This window comes from Protopterus annectens, chromosome 7.part1 (assembly GCF_019279795.1).
Source record: "Protopterus annectens isolate FY-2018-M chromosome 7.part1, PAN1.0, whole genome shotgun sequence".
In the NCBI taxonomy this organism is placed as follows: Eukaryota; Metazoa; Chordata; order Ceratodontiformes; family Protopteridae; genus Protopterus; species Protopterus annectens.
In genome coordinates this window covers 104210688-104238014 of record NC_056740.1, presented here as the reverse complement: position 1 = coordinate 104238014, position 27327 = coordinate 104210688, and the positions used below count along the sequence as shown (strand labels likewise).

General features: G+C 34.8%; 1 protein-coding gene across 1 annotated transcript in view; it reads right to left on the bottom strand.

Moving 5' to 3' along the window:
• Positions 1–27327, bottom strand: part of CACNA2D3 (calcium voltage-gated channel auxiliary subunit alpha2delta 3) — a 2619084-nt gene that overhangs the window by 573108 nt on the left and 2018649 nt on the right. The window contains exons 20-21 of the mRNA XM_044078472.1: positions 21675–21736; positions 4448–4492 (exon numbers count right to left, since the gene is read on the bottom strand). Of these exons, the coding sequence (XP_043934407.1) occupies positions 4448–4492; positions 21675–21736 (107 nt within the window). The remainder of the gene's footprint in view (positions 1–4447; positions 4493–21674; positions 21737–27327) is intronic.

Here is a 27327-nt window from a genome sequence, read left to right as displayed (position 1 = left end):
TAAGCTCCTCTTGTGCCATCCCATTGTATATCAAGAAATAAGGATCTGTAGTCATGGACATGCACTTATCCGTTATCTCTGCAACCAGTAAAGCAGATACGGTTGTCCTGAGTCAATGTAGCAACTGCCTCATGTTTACTAACAACTACTTAATTATTATATAAACTGATACAGTGTGAGAGAGATGTAATTGCATAACGTCACTGGAGGCATGGCTGTCATACACAGACACTTGTAATAACAAACAGGTCGGCAGTAACAGTCCACCTCATATAGTATGGACCAGGCACATAGGCCAACGCATTCTGAAGCTGTTAAATATAATCTCCCTATACCACAAAGACCTCCCATACACTGCACGGACAAAATTTCCCCAGCAACCTCAAGAACATTCTAGAGAATCAACACCAAACATGATACATATGGCCACATCTTGTGATGTCTCACTTCTAAGCCAATAAGGCACACCACTACACAGTCCAAAATCTTGGTCATAGGAGACTCCCTTGTGAGACAAACATGACCCACTCACCAGGAGTGAGTCATGGTCACCCATCTGTCAGGGTCCAGGTTCCACACACAGCTTGTTAAACCACAAGTACCAGTATGATTCAGTCATAGTCATGTAATCATAAATGATCTGAGACATACCTCCATGGACTAAATGAAGACAGACAAGACAGAGCTCTTGGATTGCATCTACTAAGATGGTATGTGGCTAGCATTGAGTAGCATTCTATCTTCTCCAAGGATAATGCCACAATATGAACAGAGCATCATTGACTTAAAGGATGCTGTAATTTGAAGGGGATACAATATTTGTCATCCAGGAGGATATGGCCAACAGATCACACTGCTTTGCCAGGGATGGTCTGCCTCTGTCCCCTCTTGGATTTTGAAAATTGGCTAAAACCTTGTCCACCCCTACTGTCTTTCTAAGGCATTGACAACTTCATAAATGTATATACAAAACTGTTAAGACATAACTACTTCTCAGATGGGACCTTCACATGATTTTAAATTTCTCATTATTACCAGTAATAAGAATGGGAGATGTAAGAAACAGGACAGAAGCTATGGAGACAAAATGGATCATTAAGCTGTAAGCTAATATGGGGAAGTGCTTGAATGATGTTGCATCTATTCAACCTTTGCTTAAGATGAGAAGACTTAGGAAGTAAAAAAGGGGTATAGTTTATATGCATTCTTAAAGGTAGTTTTAAGTCTTAACAGTTTTTGTATATATATTCCTAGTTGTATGTGATAGAAACATGTATATATTTTAATGTACTGTTTTTATTTCTTGTACTTTGCACATTTTGTATATATATTTAGATGCAAGTATGTTGTGTAACTTTAAGAAGTTGTGTCTAATTAATTAATTAAGCATGGTATTTAATTAATCACATGATAGTTTTTTAGTATATAAAACAAATGCATTTTCATGGCTGTAAATGTCTGATGAAGCAGTAGTGATTACTATGAATGCACTTACTATCAAATAATTAGTTGGTTTCTCTGCTATTTGCATTGCCTCACCTATTTTTTGCTACAAATACATTTTATGGTCGTATTGGTTGAGGTATTTACCTGGATTTACTGGGCTTTTGTGTGCTTTGTAACCTCATAAATGTACCAACATAGCTAAGCTAGCATAGAAAAAGCTGAAGGTATTACTGCTCAGTGAGAGGTGTCTAAACTAGAAAATCCACTTGCTGCATACTGTCGCCACCCAGGAGAATGTGGATGTCTGTACAGTTACTGAGACATAGTTTAAAGACACAAAGAGTGCTGTGGTAGTTCAGGGCTACAGTGCTTTTTACACAATATCTGCAGAGAAAGAGATAAAGGTTGGAGATGTCTGTATTTATGTTAACAGCAAACACACCTCAAGTCTGACACAGTATGACACACTTGAGCTTCTTCACGTCCAAATTGCCATAGGCAAGGTCCCATGACATATCCCTGCAAGCTATAGGTCTGCCTCTATGATTCTGAAAAAACACAACACATACTTAAATGTGCTGGAGACACTCCCCGTTCAACCTAACACTATATTTATGGGTGACCTACACCAGTATAAACTGGGAATTATACATGATCCCTAACATGCAGACCCAGAGATTCTTGGATTTTGTAAATACAAAAACCTTAGACCAGTTAGTCTGTAAGCCCACTAGGGGTACAAACATTCATGACCTTTTCCTCACAAACATGCTGGAATGTTGCAGCCCCCTAGTGTAATGTCCTTGCTGTTCATGTCAAACTATACAGCTGTATCCTATAATGCAAAGATAAAACTTGGATTGGCTGCTAATCTTAGAATTTTTCTGAATTATTCTGGGGCAAACTTTCTACTGCAAAATGACATCCTGGCAAAAGTTCAAGCCTCACAAATTTTGAGAACACTACTGTCTGGGAAATCAATCATTCACAGGAACTCAGTAAAATCATATTAACATCTGCATAGATACAAGTTTACTTACCCAGATAAAGCACAGGATCAACTAAAAAAAAAAAAAAAACTCCCCTGGTGGAATCTCAACATTAATATGTTGTATAACAAAAGGAAAACATGCATGGTCAAATTAGGGGGTGCAATGCCCAGCAACGTAATAATTTCCTTAGCAACCTAAACAAGTAAATCAGGCGACTAATCAAGTCCACCAAATCTTAATTTGAGATAAAATTAGCCTCCCAGGCAAAGAGCAATCACAAAACTTTCTACAGCTATGTGCATAACCTCAAAGACAATACACAGCACTATAGCAAATTAATTGTAAATTATACTACATAAACATAGCCAGAAGACATAGCAAAATTCCTGGCAGACACATTTAGCTCCAGTTTTACTCCCTTCTCTCTGACAGATGTTCCTCAGAAAATACTCACATCCATAATACTCCTAAACTATCACTCCAGAGCAGGTATTCAAGGCCCTACAGTCGCCAAGAACAGTGCATCAATGGGGTCCGGTCATATCCCAGGATGCTTTCTTAATACCATGAAACATGTACTATTGGGACCACTAGATTCCCTATTTGACTACAGCCTCCAAAAAGGCTTCATGCTAAATGAATGGAAGACTGCAACATTTATGCTACCCACTAGGGTGGGTATTCCACTGATCCAGGGAATTATTGACACATAAGCCTGATTAGTCTGATGTGCAAAGCTGTGGAGAGAAAAATCATGGATGCTCTAATTGACAACATAGTAACCTATTAAACATAGTAACACTAGATACAAATCAGTTTGGGTTTGTCACCTAATTTACCTGGTGGACTGCCTATCTCAACCTGGCCAAAACATTTGACATAATACTCCAATTAGGCATTGTAGAGCAGTGCAGTAAGCTAGATATAAACTCTTGCTTCACCCACTGGATAGTCAACTGTGTAGAGACAAGACCTACAAGTTAGAATAGGGGAGTCAACTTCCATAAAAATGCTGGGGTGCCTTAGGGCTTAGTGCAGTGGCAGGTTCTGTTTGGCATGTATTTGTCTGAGGTTGAGGCTAATGCCAAAGGCCTTAGGCTGATCAAGTTTGCAGATCATTGCAAATTGAGTGCAGTCAATGAATTCCCTCAAGACATAAATATCCTCCAGGAAGGCTTGACACAGACTAACTTTTTCAAGAGTCATGGTCTAAAACTCAATGCCAAAACATGGTTAAATATTCACAATTTTTTCTTTATAGCATACGGCATCAGATATGGATCGAAAAATTAATATCTTACACTTGGTGTTGATATTGCTGCTTCCCTCACTTACCTATCATTTAAAACAATGCACACATCTCTTCCGTTTCCCATACAAAAGTAAGAAATGGAAATATCATTTTTAGCTACTTTTACCAATAGTCATAAAAATATCTGTAGAAGAATATTACTGTCTCTCTATGCTGCAGCTATGAATTTATTCAGTTTTTCATGTTGCAGACTTTATTTGGCTATACTATTATACAGAAATACTCAGAAATATACTAGGAAGAGTGTACCATATGTGCCCTGCAATACCTCTGACATACAAGGTCACTTCACTGGCTGTTCATACATGTAAATTACATCAGGAAGACACCAAATCCAGAGTTAATGCACCATGCTGTACAGTAATGCTTACAACTTTTTGCAGTATGTTTAAAGATATAGTTTTACTTTAAACATTAATTTGTTCAATACATTTGAAGTCAGGAGAAGCTAACCATCTAACCAGAGTCTATAGAGCTTGATTAGACTCAAAGCATTGGTGCTATAAATCAGCTTGGTAGTTGGCATATACATTATAACGATGGCCTAAGCAGCAGGGATGTTTCTAAATTGCTGAAGGCTGGTCTAGATCAGCAAGTGTTTTCAAGTATCAGAGTATCATATTCTTTACATGATATTTAAATAAGTGAAATTTGAAGAATATAAATTGAATATAAATTGAAGAATATAAGTACTTACATCATCATCACAACTTATTGAACATTTTCCATCTAAAGAGGCACACTGCAAAAGATAAATTATTGAAATGTTTTAATATATTTTAATATAATCACTATATTGCATAACCTTATGTGCATTATTTAAAGGAATGCAAAGACTGAGCTGAAAAAAATGTACACATTCTGCCAGCAGTTGTTAATACATTCCGTTCATACATTGCAAGGATTGAAAAAGATATAACACAACATTCTAACAAAAATAATTCCTTGTATGACTTGAAATTTGTTTTAAATTGCAGGATGATTAGCAAAATGGATGTAGTTAATACAGTAACAACTTTGCATATAGGCAAACATGAATTAAAACACAGTTCTTATGAGAATCAATAACAATATGAACACCTCACTATGTACTGCATTCTAACATGCAGAATAGATTTTAATGGCTTTACAGCATGGAGATTTTAGCACTGTCTCCTTTTCAGATGATCTGGGTCAACTATTGGATCAAACTCAGAGACTGAAGATTCTGTACTCATAAGGTTGAAAATGAGTGGCTGACACTTGTCTCACAAGATGGGGAAGCTTCTCCAGAATCTTTATAAGAGAGCCAGAGGAGTCACAGAAGTACAGCTAACGGAAAAATGAATCCAGAGATTGACATCCCACTAAGGAAAGCCACACAACTTCTGCTAAGCATAGCACGCATGTGGAAGACTGCGATTATGCTGACTTACAGCACGGTACAATGCATCATGTGCTCAGGCCAGTGAGGAGGCAGTTAGGAGCATTACATAAATAACCAAATAGCTTAAAAAATCAATAATCAATTAAGCTTTCAATAAATAACACTAACTAGCAATGTCCTAATCCCTGATGGATAACAGCCACTTTCTCTCCACTGTGTCCTAATATTCTGATAGTCAGGAGGAAAATGGGCAAAAAGAAGAAGGAGTTTTGATGGCTATAAAGAAACATGGGTCAAAAAGTGTTTAAAAAAGCATTGTGGGAGCTTATATAACTGATTAATTTTAACAGGTAAGAGTTGTGACTCTGCTACATGCCACAAAGTAGTACTTGATCACCACAAACAATAGATCATGCCATTGCAATAAACTATATTTAATCACTCAAAGCTCTTAATTTACATCTAAAAGGAGACAGTAAATCACAAACATTTTTGAGAAGCTGATAAACAGCCTGCTTTCACAGACAAATTAAATTTTACTGATGAGAATTTTGAATGTTGGTAAATATCCCTCTTTGATGTCCGGCTATATCCCACCAATTAAATGTGACATCCAGCCAATATCCCACCGGATTGCAAACAATAAAATGCGACATCCCTTACCATCTTGAGTCAGTAACTAAGGATCTTCAGTCCTCACTACTGACTCCAATGTGAGACTGTCACTTAAACATGAGTAATATTTCATAATTTTCTCCTAACAGCACAGCAGGAACATGTACTATAATCTACAATTGGACTGTATACTTCTGCCCATCCCTAATGTAACTCCTTATTACACATTTCAGAGCAATGTATCCCAGTTTAAGACCTCTCATACTGTCCAAAGCAAAGTAAATTTAAACCTCACACATCCAAACACTTCTGGGAAAACCAGACACAGATTACCAGCTGAGTCCCTTCCCCAAAATAATATGGTAATTCTGCCACCAATCAGAGTATCTTCATGCCCTTCTAAAAGTCAAAATAATTGATAGCTATGACCAGAAGCAACCAGGCCTTTGAGGTGAACTGGGGAGTATCAAACAGGTATAAGCACTCCCTAATCCCTAAAGAGCATGCTGAGTTCCAGCCATAGCATAAAATAATGAAAAATATTTAAGAATAAGTAACACAATTAAAAGAATGTAAATCAATAGCTTTCAATATACATCAGAATTCAACGACCAGATATGTAAAATCAAACTGTAGGATAGAAGTCCATAATCCTAGAAAAACTTCATTCGAATAACTAAACTTCCCTAATCTAACCATAGACTGCTATCCCTGATCTAATCTAATACATAACAGCAAGGCATAAGCAGGCGTACAGTTTTTGGCGAGCTCTCTTTCATGGGTGTCCACTGACTGCAACTCTTTACTAAATGCTGCTCTTTACAAACTGCACAGTACTTGACTAACTGCACAATTTAACAGTCTCAACTGTTTTATTTTTAAAAATAACAGTCAGCTGTTTGAAAAAGTTATTTTTCCTGTCAATCAGCTGTTCAAATAATCACCTAGCAGCCAGAAACATTCTAAGGACATCACCTACTGTTCAGCTGATTCTTCACATTACTTTAGAATCTCTCTCTCAAACATGAGCAGATAGAAATGCATCAAAACACTGACAGATTCTTTAAATATTCTGTTTAAACAGTGAAATACTCAACATTTAAAAGAACTTATTTACATTTTCACAATTAGACATGCTGGCATACAGTACAAGTTAATCTGAGAATATACACAAATCTCTCCTCCCTATATATAAATATATATATATATATATATATATATATAAATATATATATATATATATATATATGTATATATATATATATATATATATATATATATATATATATATATATAATATATATATATACACACACACACACACACACACACACACACACATATATATATATATATATATATGTACATGTATATATATAATATATATATATATATATATATATATATATATATATATATATATAGAAAGAGAAAGATCTGCAGATGTGAAAATCATATCAGAAAATTCAACAATGTGCATGTGATGTTACCATACTTTCTAATGCAACAAATTCTTTCAGTGCTTTACTAGTCTAATTTTCATAACAAATTTTGGGTGGGTAACACATCAACATGTTATACCCAAATATTATTTAGTGAAGTTGTTTTGACCATTATCTAGATGTATAGACAAAGGAGATTTTCAAAGGTTAAATTCTTAGGAAGAATGTGAAAGGCTGCCTGTTTATGATTTTTTGCTGTTTCCCCTAATGATAAGTGACTATCAGCTGATGAATACCAATTCAATTACAACTGATGAATGACACAAATCCCTAAGCTATCATCTGTATACAAGTCTAACAATACTTTTGCATGGAGCAAACACAAACATGGGGAAAGGTGAAAAACTAAAATGTTAGAGTAATGACAATACAAATGCAGATATTGCAACAAAACAGCTAAATTAACAAATACAATTGAGGAATCCTAACAATGGTGGAACAGGATTACAGAAATAATATATTGGGAAACAGACATTGATCTTTCTAAAAGGATCCTTCCTGTTTCACTGACATAACTCAACTGTTCAACTGTTTGCAGAATTTCTATACTTGTGCCTCACATTTGTGGTCTGAGCATCCAAAATTAGCATTTTCCTGACAAGTCACTGCAGATTGATATCAGTTGTCAAAAACAAACATTTGAGTTTTAAATGTCCGATCATTAAGAAAATGCATGCAATTGCAAAGTTTTAGTGAAAATCAAACCACTGTGTAATAAAGCACTATGGACACCACATGAAAACCAAAAAAAGAAATTTTAATACAAAATAGATTAAGCGCTTTCAATCTTACAAAGATGTCTCCCTCAGAATAAATTTCTAAGATTGTAAGAAAAATAATTAAAATCTGACACTGGATTTTGGGTCTTTATCCCCACCATTTCTGATTTTGTTCAGCTTTATTGCGTTATGAGTCTGAGAGGTATATTCATGGCTTTTCTTCAATCAGTAATAATAACTGTTATTCTTACTGGCAAATTTATATAAAAATATGTGCATGAAAAGTATGTCTGGAACATTTCAAATGCAGTGAATTACCTATATATTTTCTTACTTTTTATTCATAAATATGGGGTACTACAACTCTTCAAAGAAGAAATAAAGTATAAATTAAATTGTAAAATTCAAATATATATATATATATATATATATATATATATATATATATATATATTACTACACCTTTTAAGGCATGCATTCTTCAGCTGTAGGGAAGCAATAAAGTACAGCATTTTACAAATAAATTAAAGTCAGCTAAAAGTAAAAAAGTTTGGGGAAACCAAAAAAGATGGAAATAGCATTGAGTACAGCCTTAATTTTCTGTCAGTGCTGTGTTTTTTCCAGTATTTTTAAAGAATGAAAGCATTTGAAGAAAATATGAGATAATGCTATAATTGAACTGAAAGAAAACTGGAAGAAAATTTTGAAGTGTTAATTCACTGATAAAATAATACATGTGGGGAATAATACAGAATACCCATTCTCCTCAGAAGTGTGCTGCTTTATTTTCATTTCATTTTCATTTGCATATCATTATTAATGAAAGGAGAGAGACAATCTTAGTCCTTTTTCAGTTTGAATGTGTGCACTGTGCTATAATCACCTGTAGTGCACAAATGGTAATGCAATGTCAGATGTCAAAAATGCTAGTATTTATAGCATTTACATTATTCAGATGGCCTTATTACAAATTACATTAGTTTAATTATTCTTCCATTTGCAGAATATCAGTGGGAGGAGGAGCACAACAGTTATGTATGCATAACAAATCAGAATGACTATTTATTTATTTTATTTTACATTTGTTGACCGGGGTAGTCCAACTGGATACATGTCCATTTTCAGCGAAGGCCCGGGGAGAAAAGCTCCACTTATGACTTTAAGAACAGTTACATACTTATTATGACCATAAACTTTTTGAACATATATACATAGTGAAAATCATTGTTATAGATAAACATATTGTTTTCTTCAACATTATACAAAAATAGAGTGTTATTTTCTTGAAAAAAACAATACAGAGTTGAATAAAAGACCTATTTATGGCATGATAATATTGCATGTGTTAGTCAGGATTACCACAATGGCAAAGCCATCTAATTTTTAGATACTGTTTAGACTTTTCTTGAATTGGGTTAGAATAGGCATGGAAGTAAGTTCAACATGAAGTGAGTTCCAGGCTTTGCCAACAGAATTAGCATAGAGTGAATCTCCAGCTGAGTTGTTGGTACTGATTGTTTGAACTAGAATTTTGCTGGATGAATGTAGCACTTTAAGGTTACTGTAAGGGGTGATAATATTTGTCAGTACAGTGGTGTTTTCTGGGTGATATAAAACGTTATGGGCTACTATTAACTGATTTAACTGAATTTGGTAAGGCAGTTCAAGCCAATCTAGTGTCTGTAAGTTCAGACAGTGGTGTGTTTGATATGTGGATCTGGTAGTAAATCTAGTGATATGATTAAAGCAAGTAGAGAGTTTACTTCATTTGGACTTAGTTAGGTTAGTAAAGAGGGGGGTGCATAAAGGAGGGTGGAAAGTAGATGTGTCTGGGCAATAACCGTCTTAGCTGTGGGAGTGAAAAAGGGTTTGATTTTGCATACAGACCCAAGTTTTTTGTTAACTATTGCTACCCAGAATGTAAACACTAGCTTTTCCCACAGACAGGATGTCATACTAAGGGGTAGACTGTGTTTATCATTTCCCATTGCTATGCCTACCAAAGAACTCTGTGCCTAGCAGAGGCATTTTCCTTAAAAGGGTCACAGCTTTCTCTACATAGAAGATAGAACAGGTGAATCACCATAGTATGGCTGGACTGGTAGCCATCATAACTGAAGAGTTCTTGTCCAAGTGGATAGTAGCCTTTAAGCTCTTATTAGAAGCAGCATAATCTCTTAAAGTATATTTGGAATCCATTTTCCCTTCATGTTTTCTGGTCAAAACCTACCTGATGGTCTTTATAATTTCTGTACCTTGCAGTGAAGTACTATGACATTGCATCAGTGTCTTAGTTTATACGTACTGTAATTATTAGGTTGTATATGTGTTTGGTTTATTTTGAAAAAGAGGCAAAAATATCTTATTCTCATTTACAGCCTATTGTAAATTAGAAAGGGGTAATATTCTTCTAGAATCTCATTCAGACCAGAATGCACACTTCTGCATTGTTACATACTAAAGGCAATGCCTATATTACAATGGAGTACATGCCTGTGCTTAATTTGGAACTCCTAGACATTTCTTTTTTTTCATTTTTTATTTGGTTTTAAAACAATAAATAAACCAATCAATTATAAAACAAACAAATTACTATTTACATAGGCCCACAGCTGATCGATACAGCAACACTTTACATATCAACAATTACTATTTTTCAAGCAAGTCTTTAAGTTTAAGCCAGGATGTATATGGGTATGTAATATTAGAATTTGTCATATGCAGTTGTCTTATGCAAATAATCTTTACCATACTAATAAATTCAACACTAGAGGTAGTAGCTTTGCTTTACTTTACTTTTCCAGTTTTTATTCATTATTTTTATAGATATAGCATTGGAGCATTAAATAAAACTAAAGATTAAGAAATATTATATCTGTTTGACCATAGAGCTTAAAAGTTATCCATTTCTTTCCAAAAAGGGGAGCCTGGCTTCACATTCATATATGTCCAATCAGCTATTTCAGAATAGCATCTCTAACCTTTAATTCTATTTGATTTATACATAATTGTAATTTCGTTAGGAGAGACAAAAACCCTGTGCAAGAATTTCCAACTGAACATTTTCCAATATCGTGAAGATGCAGTTTTATCTGTAGACTTTAATATTATTTTCTTGCATTCTTCATAGAAATCTTCATTATTCATTTTTAGGAGCAGTTCCAATAGGAAAAGTCTAAATATGTGAAACCTAACTTTAGAATTTTATAAATTTGACATAAATATGATTTATTGTTCATTGCATTGTTAATGACATTGATTAAGAATTCCAGTAATTTGAGGAACAATTTATTATCTGGGTTAAATATCTTATTAATCTCTGTGTTCACAAAGTCTTTAAATATTTGTAAAATGAACCAGTTCAAAGAATCTTGATTGTAGTCGGACTTTAAATTTTCAACAGTATATATGTATATCAGTATCATTTAAGACTTGATGCCAATAAATTATTACTTTGTTGTTTTAATACTAGCATTTTGTTGAAGTTATGACTTTCTAAGCAGTCATTCATATATGCAATTGGAAACATAGAAAATATTGTCTTTCATACAATGGTTACAATATGTGAACTTTTGGAAAGAGGAAATAATGTTATTTAAATAGGGAATGTGGGAAAGTAGCATATTTCCATTTACACAAAAATCTTTTAATAACCAGATAAAGCTATTAGGGACTATTTGGTTATGTTATATTTATTATTTAATAACAATATTTATTGACGTATTTGTTTCCATTTTGAATCATAAGATGAATTCACCAACACTATAACTTTTACAGTTATTGAAGTAGCATACTTTAGAATATCAGGGAATCCTATTACACCAGTATCCCAACATTTTCTGTGCCAATCAAAGGAAACTCTTGGTTTATTAGGATGCCAAAAAAATTAAGTAGAATATTAGAATTACAACTGTGACAAAGATTAATTGTTTTTCCATGGTAAAGAAGAATTTATTCCAACTTGTGACTAAACTTAAAATTTTATTAACTACCCAATGAAAGCCTATTTGTAGCATTTCTTTACTATTAGACATAATGGTTATACCAAAGTATTTTATTTGATTGCTATTCCAGTTGAAGTTAGAAAAGTCCTTATATGATTTTTTTTTATTTTTTTATTAATTAATGATGTACATGTTTTATTATGATTAAATTTTAACTTCAAGATTTCTTCAGATTGACTCATAGAACTAATTAATTTCCTGTGCACCATTCATTGGCTTAACTTTTACTTGCCTAATTATATATTCTAATGAATTGTCTATACTTCCTATTGTTAGCAAAATAGCATCAGCAAAACTTAAATCTTTAGTTTGAAATCTTTTATTTTGATACCATTAATATTCTTATTGGATCTAATACTATTAGCAAAGAGTTATACAGCTAATGCAAAAAGTAAAGGTAATAATGGATGGCCTTGTTTTCTGCCTTTTTGTAATTTAAAGGAATTAGAAAGAAAATAGCCAATTTTAACAAAAGCACAAGAGTTATTGCATAACTTAGAAATTAATGCAATTATCTCTGGTGAGAAATTATACACAAGTGTTTTAAGCAGGTATAATCAATTAACTAAGTCAAAGCCTTATCTAAATTGAGACTAATGATAGAATGTTATTTTTTTATTTGCATAGTCTATTAATATATGCATTTTTATTACATCATCCTGTACTTGCCTATATAAAATAAACCAAGTTTGTTCATTAGTAATTAGTTTAGGGATAAGTAGATTAATTCTGTTAGCTAAGATGGACATGGACATCTTATTGTCTACATTTAAAAGTGAAATGGGGCTCTATAATGAGTACTTTGTAAGATCCTGATCTTGTTTTAAAATAGATAATATAAGGGAATTTTTCCATGATGGGGGGACTTTGGCAGTTGTTTTTATTTCACTGTAGACCTTATTTAATATTTTATTTAGTATATTATATAGCTCTGGTATAAGACCATCTAAGCCAGGTGACATTATTTTTTTTTTACTTTTTTATTTGACCTTTCATTTCTGTTAAAGTGAATGATCTATCATTTTTTAATTTGTTCATGTTATTTTATTATTTATATTTTCCCTTAGAAAAATGTCAACTATATTATCATTAACTAAGTTATTTGTATTATTATTTATATTATCATAAAACATTTTAAAGCTCTCAAGGATATCTTTAATATCTGTTCTTCTTTTTTATTTTTATATGTGTTATAATTTCTTTGATATGATTTATTCATTTTATTTGACCTAAGAGCAAGTTTATGCAAGCTTAAAGAGTTTACTGAATATGCCTGAAGTTTAAGTTTTTAACTTCAGACTGACTGTTAATCCTATTTGGTTTTAGATTTATCTTAAGTGTATCTATTATGACTTGTAGTGTATTCAATTTTTTGTCCCATTGTCTTATTTTATGAATAAACCAGCTTGTAACTTTTCCATTTAAGTAAGCCTTCAGTGAATCTCAAAGGGCAATGTCAGATACTTCACCATTCATGTTTATTACTAGGAAATTTTTGATCTCTTTAAAGATTATACCATTATGGTCCAATAATGGACATGAAATTACTGAAACTTCTCTGATATGTCATAACAGATTGCTTGACACAAAATTTTTATCAATATTTGTTTATGTCCCATATCTATATGAATAATGGGTAAACCTGAATGAGTTTATTTCCCTTAGCTCATATATATCGGTTAAATTTGTCAGATTTACAAAATTTGGTAAATGTTTGGCTGAAGATGTAATTCTAAGCTTTCTGTCTGCAGTGGAATCTTTGTCTGATAAAATACATATAAATTCACAAGCCATTATCACCTCACCTTTCATGTAATAGGCTGTAGTGTCTAAGTATTGTTTTGCATCTTTAGCTCCAACCCCTAGAATCCAGTAAGAGTTCACCAATGTATATAGTTTTCTCATCCACTCAGTTATAACAATGCTTAACAAATTTTTATCAATGTAGGTATCTTTTAGTTTAGGCATTACTGGTGAATTCTTCCATAAAATAAGGGTGCCTCTTCTTTTAGCTCGAAAGACAGAACCTGCTAAAAACAAATACTTTTTTTATGAAAGTTTATTTATATTTTTATTAAGTAAATGTGTTTCTTGTAGAAATACTGTTTGAGCTTTATATAACTGCAAGTATTGAACAGACTTCCCCTCTTTACTGGACTATCCATTCCATTAATATTAATAGAGATGCATTTAAAATCAGACATTTATATAAGAGGGAAAAGACATATATAATGAAATCACATTTATATATAGAACTTTAGCTATGGACAAAATTTTTGAAACAAATAAAAATATACCGAATAATATAACTCAAAAACATTGTACAATGGAATAACATATTCTTAGTTTGCTGAAAAAGATGAACAGAATACCTTTCAAACTCTCCATTAGACTAAAAATGCTTAGCTCATGCTTCTGGTTCATATTCATGTGTCTCATATTTTTAGTATGCATCATCTTAAAATAACCCATCAGTGAGTTATTATGAACAAGACAAGTTTAAGAGGTGTTCAGAATTTTCATTATAAGTTGGTCAAACTGAATATCTCTACAGTCATCTTATTCCTGTACCTTACATTATCTCCTAGGTGTACTATAAGGAGGAAGTCAGTTGTTATTTTCACAGTTATTAATTTATAGGTCAGATGATGTATATTTCATTTATTTTATTTATTATGTATAAAGTTGTTGATAAGATCATAATTTCACAAATTACTACCAGGTTAACTGCCCTTGTGGGCTATTGCAAGTTCAGCCAGTTGTGGGTCATTCCAAGCCCAGCCAGTTATCTCATGTGAGAATCGAATCATGCTCCTTGTGCTTATAAGGTGAAAACCTTAACCACTATTGAAACCTCCCACCCTTGTAGACATATCTATATTCTTCAGTTATATACATATTTTCTTATTCTGATCTCTTTCTATTTGTTTGTATACTATGTCTTGTACTACTACTACTATATGCATAGGTTTTATATTTTAGATATAATCCTAGTGTAGAATATCATCTAATAAAACATTTATATGCAATCTTATATATTTGCTACTCTTTAATCTAGTATTACTGTTAGAATCACTCCTAGTTTTTCCTTAAATGTTATGTCTAACAGTCACTGAACAAATATCTGAAAAATCTTACTTTTTACAATTCAAATTTTCCATAATAAATTGTTCTGAGATATTAAGTATATTATCATTAAAAATAAAAAAAGTGTCAATAATAGAGAAACACAATCCTAATTTTTATCAGAAGTGTCTTTTTATAGGCTAGTATATAAACTGTCCTTTTGGTATACTGCAAACATGCAGAACTATTTAATAACTGACAGTGGTTTAGAATGCAATTCACTGTCTTTTGCTTAGTATATAACTTGTATTAATTGATATCTTCACATATGATTCAAAATATTATGACTATTTAGTTTTAGATAGGACAAAGTAACTTGGACAGTTCTTAGAATTTTCAGAACTCCCACAGCATTACAAAATTGCTCATGACCCTAAATTGTTTCAAGCTGGTTTTCATGATAATGGCTTGCAAATGAACATACATCACTTACAATTCACATAAAAAAACCTCACAAGTGAATGCAAGCCACCTCAACATTATACTTCAACCCCTCTAAGCCCTCCAAACCACTAAAAATAACAACAAAAACATTTCAATGTTTTTAACCTCTAAAAAGCAATTGTATTAAAATAAATAACATTTAAATATGAGGTGATTAATATAAAGCAGACTGTCATTTTTTAAAGGAGACATGGCACATAAACTTGCATTAAAAGAATGGCAGTAATGTGTGATCCAGGTTCAACTTGTAAAACTGTGAATGTTACTCTAATTATTTGATATCCTTCCTATAGTAACTTTTATATATGCAAAAAGCTATATTTTTATACTTTGCTTATAACATGGCTTCTCTTTCCTAAGTGCCATTGCATGTCAAGTATATTATAAGTAGAACACAATTGGACCATTGTAAGAACTCATAATGTAACTTAACATGCTTCTTTAGTGTAATTTGTTGCATCTTGTATTATATTTAATAGTACATTAATCAACTATGCTAAGATATCAGAAAGTGTGCCATTTAAGTTTCATCATAATAATGATTAACTTTTAATAAAATGAATAGTTTAAACTTTAAATGAAAATAAATGGCTTTAATTTCATATATAGCTAAAAGAATCAAACTCTAACATTTTCAAAAGGGAAATAACCATTTGAAGTAGGGAAAGAAAAGAAATAAATGATTTACCTTGTAGAATGTAAAATTCAGCTTCTGTTCATAAGTACTCAAACATGTCTTTAACTTAATAAGAATCATAACAATGAAATAAATTGATTTTCAATTCTCCTTCAGTTTTTTACTTTTTTTGTCCTTTATTAACCAATCATCTCTTGTTGCATTTCTCTTCAAAGAAGTTGATAGATTCAAGTCTGCTTCTTCTGTTTTTTCCCCTAAGATTTTATTCTGGAAACAAGATTTGTGTTTTAATATTTTTTTCTTTAAGTTTTAAATAAGTGGCACACATGCTTTTCTCTTTGACATCATTAATGATGAATAGTCATTGCCAAATATTATACTGCTTTTTTTAATGCGAACTGGATAATTAGTTCATGATGCTTTTAACCCTACATCCTTATCCTAACTTGAGAAAAAACTTACAATCCCTGACCTTGGTGAAGGAGTTTTTTTTTTTTTTTTTTTTTTTTTAAGATGAGCTGGAAAGCAATTTATGAGCTCTTTTGATGCCAAAGGAAAAAGCTTCCGGCAGGTTCAAAGTTTTAGACAGCCAGATATTAAGGAACTGAATCATACTATTTCCCGCTTCTTTTTTTAGGAATCACGTAGATTCTGATGATATTCCATCTAGAGCTATATTCTAAGCCTTCTATCTTCACCCAGAATATGTTGTTTTGTTTCAGAAGAAATATAGGATTATTCTCATCTTCAAGTAATCTTCCTTCAAAATCAGACATTGTCTCTTCTATACTCAAGATCTTTGATGATTGTGGTTTAAGATATTCACTCAGTACTTCATCTTGTCTTTTTACATTCCTCTACATTCCCCTTTTAAAACTGTCCATTCTTTCTAGTTTTCTTGACATGAACAAGTAATTAAAAGAGTTTCAAACTTGTTATTTTTTGCAGTAAATCTTTCAGGAGATGTTCAACTATAAATCTGAAACATTCATTTTCAGTTTTTAGTAAAAATCCTGTCAGAGATGTTAAAATGAAGCAGAGCTGAAAAACAGTGCTGTTAACTGCTCACATCTTGGCCACACCCCTCCCTAAACATTTCCTGATGGCATGAAGTGGTTTGTGTATAGCTACCTGTAAATAGTGTGCTTCAAAGTTCTAGTTGAAAATGGACATATCACAGAACAAATTTAGGGAAACTGAACCTAGAATCTGCTGCTCTAGGCAAGCCATATATGTCATTCTGATTAAATAGTAGCTGCTGAAAGATATGGAAGTAAGGGTACATGTCCAAAAAACTCATTTCACCAGACACATTGCCAAAATTCTAATACTGAGTATCTTACAGCCCCCCCCCCCGAATATACTGCATAATTAACTTAGTTATTTTATCAAACCAAGAACCCATGTAAAAAATAAATGACTAGACAAATACTACAGTGTTTGGGCAAATATATTCAGTGCTATAATCTTAATTTCATACATGCTGTAAATTAATATCTAGAGGTTTTAAAAACAAGAAATGCATAAGTACACCTTCGTACTTAAGTCAGTGATTAATACCTTAAAATTTCTCTAAGGGGGATTTAACAGCTGATTTCTTGGCTAATGCACTGATGAGGAATAAACCAGTTCCACTGACATCAACCTTCATATGCTATACTTGGGTAAATAGTTATAAACATGAAAATAAGACTGGAATATTGTTATTCAGGTTTGCTGTACAAGGTATGTAGTCATCTGTAACATTTAAGGAGGATAACATTTAAGGAGGATTCCCGGTCCTCAAGCAGAGGATCACTTTTGAGTACAAGGGCTGACACCTTTATGGCTGGCAGGATAGGGATGGAAAGATGGAATTTTCCTGGTTGTTTCTTTGCCAAATGACAAAGAAATTGAATGTTTCCATTTCTGAGGATTTAAGTATATGGTTAGAATACAGAGCCTAGCTGCCAATATACAGTGATAATTAAAAGCATACTATCCACAGTAAGTCTATCTGACTGATCTAAAAGTTTTTGCAAAACCAGTAAGGATGTCCATCTACAGGGATGGGGTTTTACATCTGTGTTGTATCATATTTGTCAAGGTTCTGCAGTGGTTCATATTAAAGCACCCCTTTAAAAATTCACTCTGGTAACTAACCATCAAAACAGTAAGTAAAGAACAAAGTCAATCCATCCACATCTTAGAGATACTGGACTGCAGTTAGTCACATTTTGGGGGTCCATCCCTGGCTGTAGTGAAACTGCAATAAGACATTCCTTGGATGAAGGAAGCATAGATGCTGTTACAAAAGCTTAACTAACAAGGTCTGTATTATGGGGTCAAGATCCTCATATAATTCGGAAGTAAGACCATCTGGATCAGGTGCTCTACTCCTGGCTAAATGTCTTGAGGACTTAGAACATATCTAATTAAAAATTGACCAGCTAAACTTCTTTATCCCTTTACTGTTATTGGGGGATAGCAAAAAAGGAGAAAATATTAGAAATTGCAAATGGGTTTATAACAGATGGGGAGCTGCTGAGTGCAGGGAGGAGAAAAAAAGCCAAAATCATACCATTGATATTTAAGGTGATAAATACAAACATTTGATCTATTGTAAAGAGAAATGATCACTTAATCCACCTAAACATGGGAATGTAATGAAGGGGTTCGCCAGAGATCTTCCTTCCTTATCAAAACCGTAAAGTGATTCATTTTTTAGTTTATTTATTTATGATGTTTTATGATATATGTGTATGTATGCAAGTATGTATGTATGGATGAGTACACTTATTTTTATTTTGTTTCCTTTGTAAAAACATAAGATCTATATTTCAAAGCACTGCCGTATGACTGTTAACTTCTATAAGAATATTTTGGGGATTTTATCGCTTTCCATCTGCAAAAACAGTTCTATAGTCTATTCCATGCATCAGCTTCTGTCTCAGAGAACCATTTAGTAGCCTGAATTGTTACAATGACTTCTAGATGTCAGATTTTATCACAGGAAACTTCAGTTTCAGTGTTATTTGACTGATTTATGTTCTTAAATTATGTAATATATTGGAGGGCACTGGAAATTAAGTTCTGTAGTTTGGAATTAATGACAATAGAAACTGAATCTGCTGCCTGGGTCATACATTACCTCATGGCCAGCATGAACTTGTGCAGTCTAATACTTCAGCACTCTTCCAAAACTAGTAGATTTTAAGATCTTTAGATAATCACATTACTCTGTTGAGAACTGAGGGAACCAAAATTTAAAGAAAAAAAAGGAAAAAGACATGAAATATTTTAAATCAGCTTTATCTTAGATAAAATACTCAAAAAAAGAATTCTATGGCTTGGAGCATAAATTACAAAGCAAATATTAAAGCAGCAAGTCCCCACACATTCAGATAACTTGCAGACATTTCTTAATTCTGTAAATGTTCAAAAATATTCAAAAGATCTGCAAATATGTACTCCTCTGAAGTATGATAAAGTACTATACACTGATATCTCTGATGATATAAAGAGTTTACAGACCCTTGTCTGTAAGCTGAACACATATGTTAATAAAGATGTAGAAAATCACAGATCAGTTTATGTGCTTCTAATGACAGTTTGCATTAGGATGTATAATACAGAGAATTATAATTGGGTCTTCTATCATAACCAGCATTTTATGTGTTTGAGACTTGAATATCAAGAAATGTATCCTGTGTGTGAAGTTCGAGAAGTGAATTTTGGCATCCATACTGAGAACAAAGCTGGTTATGATTAGAGGCAAAAATCATTATAGTACTTGAGCTTAATTGCAACATCTACTAGCAATTACTTTAAAAAGTGTATAGGTATGGGAATTATTTTACCAGCTTTCAAAGCCTTTGGGAGCCAGTAAAAAATGGTTTACTATCAAAATTGCGAAGGGCAAAACAATTTCTGTTCACAATTTTGATGTAAACCATCAAAAACCAGAATCACGACCACTTGTAATGTTGAATCAGCTGATCAGCGCAGCAGATTCGACATTGTCTTTGAAAACTTCATGTGATATCCATATAGGAGCTCATGTAAATGAAACTCCTACACAACATATCATGTTTTTGCAGGGGTCAAGCACCCCTGCACCCCCCCACACCCCCTGCTAACAATATATTCCAACTCCGAGATCGCACTACAGGAAGGATATGGATGAATTTCCAAACCTCATTGTACAACATATCATGTTTTTGCAGGGGGCAAAGCACCCCTGCACCCCCACACCCCCACCCCTGCTAACAATATATTCCAATTCCGAGATTGCACTACAGGAGGGACATGGATGAATTTCCAAACCTCATTGCACAACATATCATGTTTTTGCAGGGGGGCAAGCACCCCTGCACCCCCCCCCCGCTAACAATATATTCCAACTCCGAGATCGCACTACAGGAGGGATATGGATGAATTTCCAAACCTCATTGTACTGCGATCTCCATACAGTTTGTCGAACACTTAAAGGCACTACTGCATTTGCATAAGTGTGTTCAATGTTTCAATACAGTCAACATTTTGTGAACGACAATCTGATATTCAAATAATAACTGCCAACCAATTGTTGTTCACAAAAATGATAGTAAACTATAAAAAACACTATGGGTCTATCAGAGAGATAGCTGCTAGCCACTCCATTCTAATGCACATTTTGTTTATATGTTTATAGAGTGAAGTTCTAACAGATTTTGAAAGCTGTTTTACCTTATTCCAATGTTCTTTGCCAAATGGAAATGTCCCTAGTATGTGACAATATTGCAGCAAGTCTTAGGGTCTTAGGGGTGCTTAATAAATTTTTGTTAAGCACCTCTAACATCTGCTATGATTAGGCCTTGCAGTAGGCAAATGCTTAAAATGTTTATTTTTTTCCCAATTTCAGGCAGTAATTTCAGACCTCCATACACTGCATGTAGACTGGTTCTCATATGCTACAATTAGTAATGCCCAAGAAATTTTAAGCTGATCCAAAGTACTTAAGGCCTTGATATGTGCAATGAGATCCACACTATAACTAGGATGGAATTTAAATAAAGATTTGGATAAATCTAATACCTTATATACAACTTCTTGAGAAAGTGCCACTCGGTGTATTCACAAATCTTGATGACAAACAACTGCCTTGCGTGATACAGTTTTGTATTTAATTTGCACAATTCTGTCTTAGTGAATTTTGAATGAGATATATCAGAAAGTAAAAGCCTCGGTGTCTGCTGATCAGCCCTATCAAGTAAAAACAAAATGGGCAGCATTTCTCTCTCAAATGAAGGTATTCTGTTATTTACAATCTGGCTCAGTGCACTTGTCTCATATTAACATGTCTCCTCTGTGTCTGCTACTTACGCTGGTCTCTTATGTTCTATTGAAAGACAAAGTCATTTGAGAAACTGCAAGGTCTATAAACATTTGTAGGCATTCAGCAATGAGACCTTAACTAGGTCAGCATGGGAACACTTATTTAATGACAAAGACATTCCTTTCTATGTATCTTTAAAATTAATTAAAATTTACCTGTCTGCTGGCTGTCCAGAACTTCCTTTGAAAAAAGTCTAATTTCATTTGAATACCTACAGCTGTTAAGAATTATAAAAAAAGAAAAAAAATAAGAACAAATAATTAATATTGCATGAATACTACCTTACATTAAAATCAATTATAAAAATAGATATATTTATTGTCCATCCATTTCTAAAATGGTATATCACTTTTAGTGAATAACAGATAATTTGTGGAAGGTATGAATGAGTGTGTGTAACACAGACGCATAGTAGATAAGATTAATACATAGACAGATGCACAATAAATATGCACATATATGGAAACATATTACACACATATAATTGCCATTTCTGACTTGGCAAGACCAAATCTATCTACATATTTTCAAGCATCATTTACTTGCAGATCATTTTCAGGGCTACATTTAAATGTACGCTTTGTATTCTGATCATGAATTAAATAAGATAAATTAAAATAAAAGTTGCAATGGTTTTTAACTGCAAATGGGGTAATTAGTATACAGGAGCTGTGTCCATGCAGGAATAGTGTAGAAGCACTCATGTGCATCCCGGAAGCTCATTGCTGGATCGCTCATCGGCCATATTACGTGCAGCAACTCTTGCACTATTCCTGCACACCGTGTAGAGCTTGCTGAATCTTGGGGTATGGCTTAGTAGTTAGAATCATGGTGCATCTGACCTAGGCTTATGCTGACTTCTGAAAGAACACAGCGTCTCAATCTCTCTGTGAGTACTAACCAATTTAGGCCTATACAAGCCTAGCCATAACAATTCCCTGGCTATTTCTCCCTAGGGCCACAAGCCTAGTAACAACCTATGAACCTATGAAATGAGGTGAATTAGCGATCCAGGAAGCAGACAGGCATCTGTGCAGGAATAGTGTAATCTGCAGAAATGCATTCAGCTACTAACCGAATACATTTCTGCAAATTATAAAATGGACGCATGACAGCTCCAAAGAAAGCATGTATTCAATGTAGTATGCATGCCAATGGCCAAATAGATGGTCATTGGCATGGTAAATAGTTGAAAAAATGTAAAAAATAACTTTGATTTTTTTTTTTGGCCGATTTCGGCTGTTTAAGCGTAGGGCAGGTGTGTGCAAATGGGATAGGCCCAAAAATAAAAAAAATAGTTCGAAATAAGCTTTTAAACCAAAATCGTCATTCTGCCATAATAGTCAATGGCATGCAAAAGACAAAAATGCCATGGAATAGTGGTTGCTGAGGAGGAAGGCTCAGTGTCAGTCTTGTAACCATGCATTAGCAGTCAGTTTTATGCAAATGAGGGGACTGATACTGAATCACAGATTTCCCCTCAGTGTTAGCTAGCACCCAACCATGTAAGTGCAGCACCATGGTACAAGCCTAAGAAATAGATGACCTCATAAGGGGGAGTGTCACGCATGCTGTAAGCTTATTGGAGCTCCGTGGCCCGTGTTAGCCCTTAGCTAAGCACAGCTAAGGAAGGGGGTGTGTCTGAAGCTGCCTAGCAGTGTTTACATTGCCTAAATGGGTGTGCGCACTGCGCTCCGGGTATTAAAAAAAAAATGGAAATAACAGCTCTGTTCACATCTGAGCACTGGGTATGCATGCTGCACCTTGGGGCTTAAACAGGAAAGCAATGGTAAAGGAAAACAGCAGTAGGAAGGCAATCAAGGAAAACTAGCATAGCTGGCAGGTGAAATGTATCAGAAACAGCTAATTAAACAGGCAGCAGCCCAGTCCGGCACACCACTATAAACTATGCAAACACCTTTCACTCTGGTTCTTCCCACAAACTCTACACCCCCCGGTGTACACAGACAGGGAAATTTTACCTGGCAAAACTAACAAAATGATAGGGGCTGCTGTCACTCTCATACATCAGTATGTGGAAGAGGCTTAGGGTGGTGAGGATGAGAATGCTGATGACCAACCCACAGTGAGGAGAAGGAGAAGAGTGTACAGACCCAGGGTAACCTACCAGGGGCTACATGAGCTGGAGATAGTGGAGTGCTATAGGGTAGACAGGAACGTCCTACAGCAAATTGTTGAGCTGTGCCGGCCACGCCTCACACACAGAACCAACAGAGGGGAACCCATCCCAGTGGATACCAAGGTATGTGTAGGCTTAAGAATACTAGCCATAGGTACCTTCCAAAGTTCAACTGGGGATATCATGGGGATCTCACACACATCAGCATCCGGGGTACTCCACCAGTTCCTTGATGGCATGTAAGTACATGCCAGTGAGCACATATATTTCCTCAACACCCGCATGGCATTGACCAGCAATATGCATCTCTTCCACCAAATAGCACAATACACTGAGGTAGTGGGTGCTATAGACTGCATGCACATACAGATCAAAGCACCACCTGGTGATTGGGGTAGGGTCTACGTAAACTGCAAGGGCTACACCTGCATCAACTGCCAGTTCATGTGCGATGCCCAGGGCATTATAATTAATGTGTGTGCTGGCAGTCCTGGAAGCTATCACGATTCCCACATCTGACATATGACACAGCTGTAACAGAGATTTGCCAGTGGGGACATCCCATATGGCCAGTTAGTGGGGGATGCTGATTACGCACTGGAGCCATGGCTGATGACGCCCATCAGAAATGCACACACATCCAAACAAGAACTCCATAATGAGGCACACACACAAGCCAGAATCATAATAAAGCATGTGTTTGGGATGCTCAAGTCACGGTTCCAGTGCCTGGACATATCCGGTAGAGCCTTGCAGTACTCTCCAGCTACATGTACACAAATTTTCATTGTATGTGCCATGCTACACAATATGATTATGCGGAAACAGCTGCAGCAGAAACAGTATGGGGCAGGGCCACACAGCCCCCACTATTGCTAAGGCCAGCACATGCACAGAGTGACTCGGAGGAGGAACAACCTAAGCCTGCCCATGTAGGCAGAAGGAGGCATGTCCAGTATGCCCAGGCTTTGGCAAAAAGGCAACGCATAACACACTCACACAGTAGAAAGCAGGGAATGGCACATCTCTCTGACTCTCACATACAGTAAAAGGGATGCCAAGCATGACACTACCTGTGCTTTACCATGTATAGGGAGTGTACTATGTGTATCTGACATAGTCAGCCCTCCAGCACCATACTCAATACTGGCACAGCCACAAGGAACTCACTCTTCCTATCAATTGCTGAATGGAGTAGTATGTTCTGCTAGTTGTATCTATGGTATGGATGTGAGCATGCAAGGGAATCAGGTGGCTAAATGTGATGGCAGCAGATAGTGGACACCTATATGGGAAGCATGAAATCAATAACAAATACTGGTGTCAACAAAGTAGGCAGTACTAGACAAGGTGACAAATCCCACTGCAGTACATGTTGTGGCCCAAATGTGTGTCCATAGGACACACAAATGCATGTCAGTGAGGCTCACATACCCAACAAAAGCCGCAGCCAGCAGGACAGGTTTAGATGACCATAAAGAAGGCTGTGCTAAGGCCTCCAATTAATGGCAATGGATAACAGTCTCCCTCCAGACCTACACAGACAGACTATTACAGGTCAGGCAGTTATATGTTAGTTCTGCAGGGTATGACATCTAAAACTGAAATGTAGGTCAATAAACCTAAGATCTGGACTCCACTGATATGCCTCTAGTCTGCATGATAGGTCAGAATACAAAAATAAATGGAAGCCAACAGAGTACCTGAAATACCAGTACAGTCATAGCAAATGTTTACAGTTGTTAGGTGTGCCCCCCATAATCCTATGTAGAAATGCAGTAACATGTTCAAGTGAGGTTAATAACAGTGGAGCACAGATTACCTAAGCTGGTATAATTTACAGGATAGATTGTTGCATGTGTACAATATGCAGGGCTCTGTGTGTTAGTTTGTTGGGTGTTGTACATTGTGTGGAAGTCGTCAGCATGTAGGCATGGAGGGTTGTGTCCCAGTGGCCTATGGGCAGTACTGTCAATGACAGGGCCATGTTCTAACAACTGCAGTGCCAAACACAATGCATCCCAGCAAGACCCAATTCAGCAGTCATCCATACTCATTGTTCAGATGTCAAAATCTGTCATCATCTGAAAGATGGACATGCCACAAATGTGGTCCCAGACATACACACAGTACACAGGTGGAAGTACCCTAGACAGAATACATAAAATGTAACTGTCAACTGCACACACATTTGGAATTGTACATACAGGTTAGCAGCACATTAGCATACCTCTCAAACTGGAAACATCAAAAATCTGGACAAGGCCCATGAAAAATAGGTACAATTCTGTATGCTGTTTAACATGTAATTTGCATACATAATTATGTAACCCCACTCACTCCAATGGAATTCTGGGATACCAACTTTCAAACACAAACTAAAGAACAGACAACCAAAATATGGCACCAAAGTCCTACTGCAGCCATTCCAATGTTCCATTACCTGGCTATTTTGCCCCATTTACCATAAACACTAATGCATGCATACCGCTTTACTTCTGCAATGATTTGGATTTTATTTTTACATTTTACAGCACAACAATGCAGAAACACTAATAGACATCTGGTAAACAAATCAATACTGTCTCACAATGAAAATAGGCTTGACATTAAAACTTCTCTGCCCTTGAAACTCACATTCATTGAAACAGAATTGAAACCCACACCACATCAAAAGAAAATGCATCTGGCTAAGTGGTGGATAAAGATTACCTTTGGGCTGTTTTCAAATTATTGGCCCCTTGCACACAAAACAAGAAACATAGATGTGTTCTTTTCTTTGATGCATCTTCCTGACTATTAAAATTATATTCCTTGTATAATACAACACACTTGTTAAACAATACTAACAATTATACCAGGCAAAATAGTAATCATTCTACATGTTGACTACTAGAATGATTTCAACTTCAGTTTCCAAATGACTAAAATATATTTACCAATAGATGTTGACCTGCTGACTGTGTTAGTTCTTCTCTTAAAGATTTTTTTTGGGGGGGTACATTTTTTTCCCATTGTTCTTCTCCTTTTGGTAACCATGCTATCCAGAGTAGTAAAATCCTTAACACATTTTCTTCCCATACAGGAATACAAATTGAAACGAGATAAACTGTCTGTTAAGTGATGAAATAATTTAATTACAGGGTGGATTTGTGAAATCCATTAATAAGCTAGATGGGTTATTAAATATGCTGTTACAGCAGAGTCAAAAAGGAGATTCCCAGATTAAATGATGACATTTTTATCCTCATGGTGGGAGTTAGGTTTGGCCCATGAGTTATATCAGGCAAAATTGTTTCTCTGTTAAGCAGATGTTCATTTGCTCAAGAAGAATGAAGTTTACCAAATGCAAATCTAAGAAGACTAATCGGGGCATTGCATTTGTATGATTAGCTTTCAAAATACAGTATTATAGGTTACATATTGTTAACAGTCAGTTTTCAAAGGCAGGTTAAATTCAGGTTTAAATGCATAAAGTACATATCAATTGGGCTTTTAAATTCTATTCTAAAATTGTACAGCTGGCATATGTTACATTGCTACAAGTAAGTCACTTTAACGTGATGTTCAAAACAATTATGTAGATTGTCTGTAACTCAATGTGGAAATAGGAGAAGTAGAACACTCACACACTCTTAACCTGAGTGCACGCAAGGTAAATGCAGCCT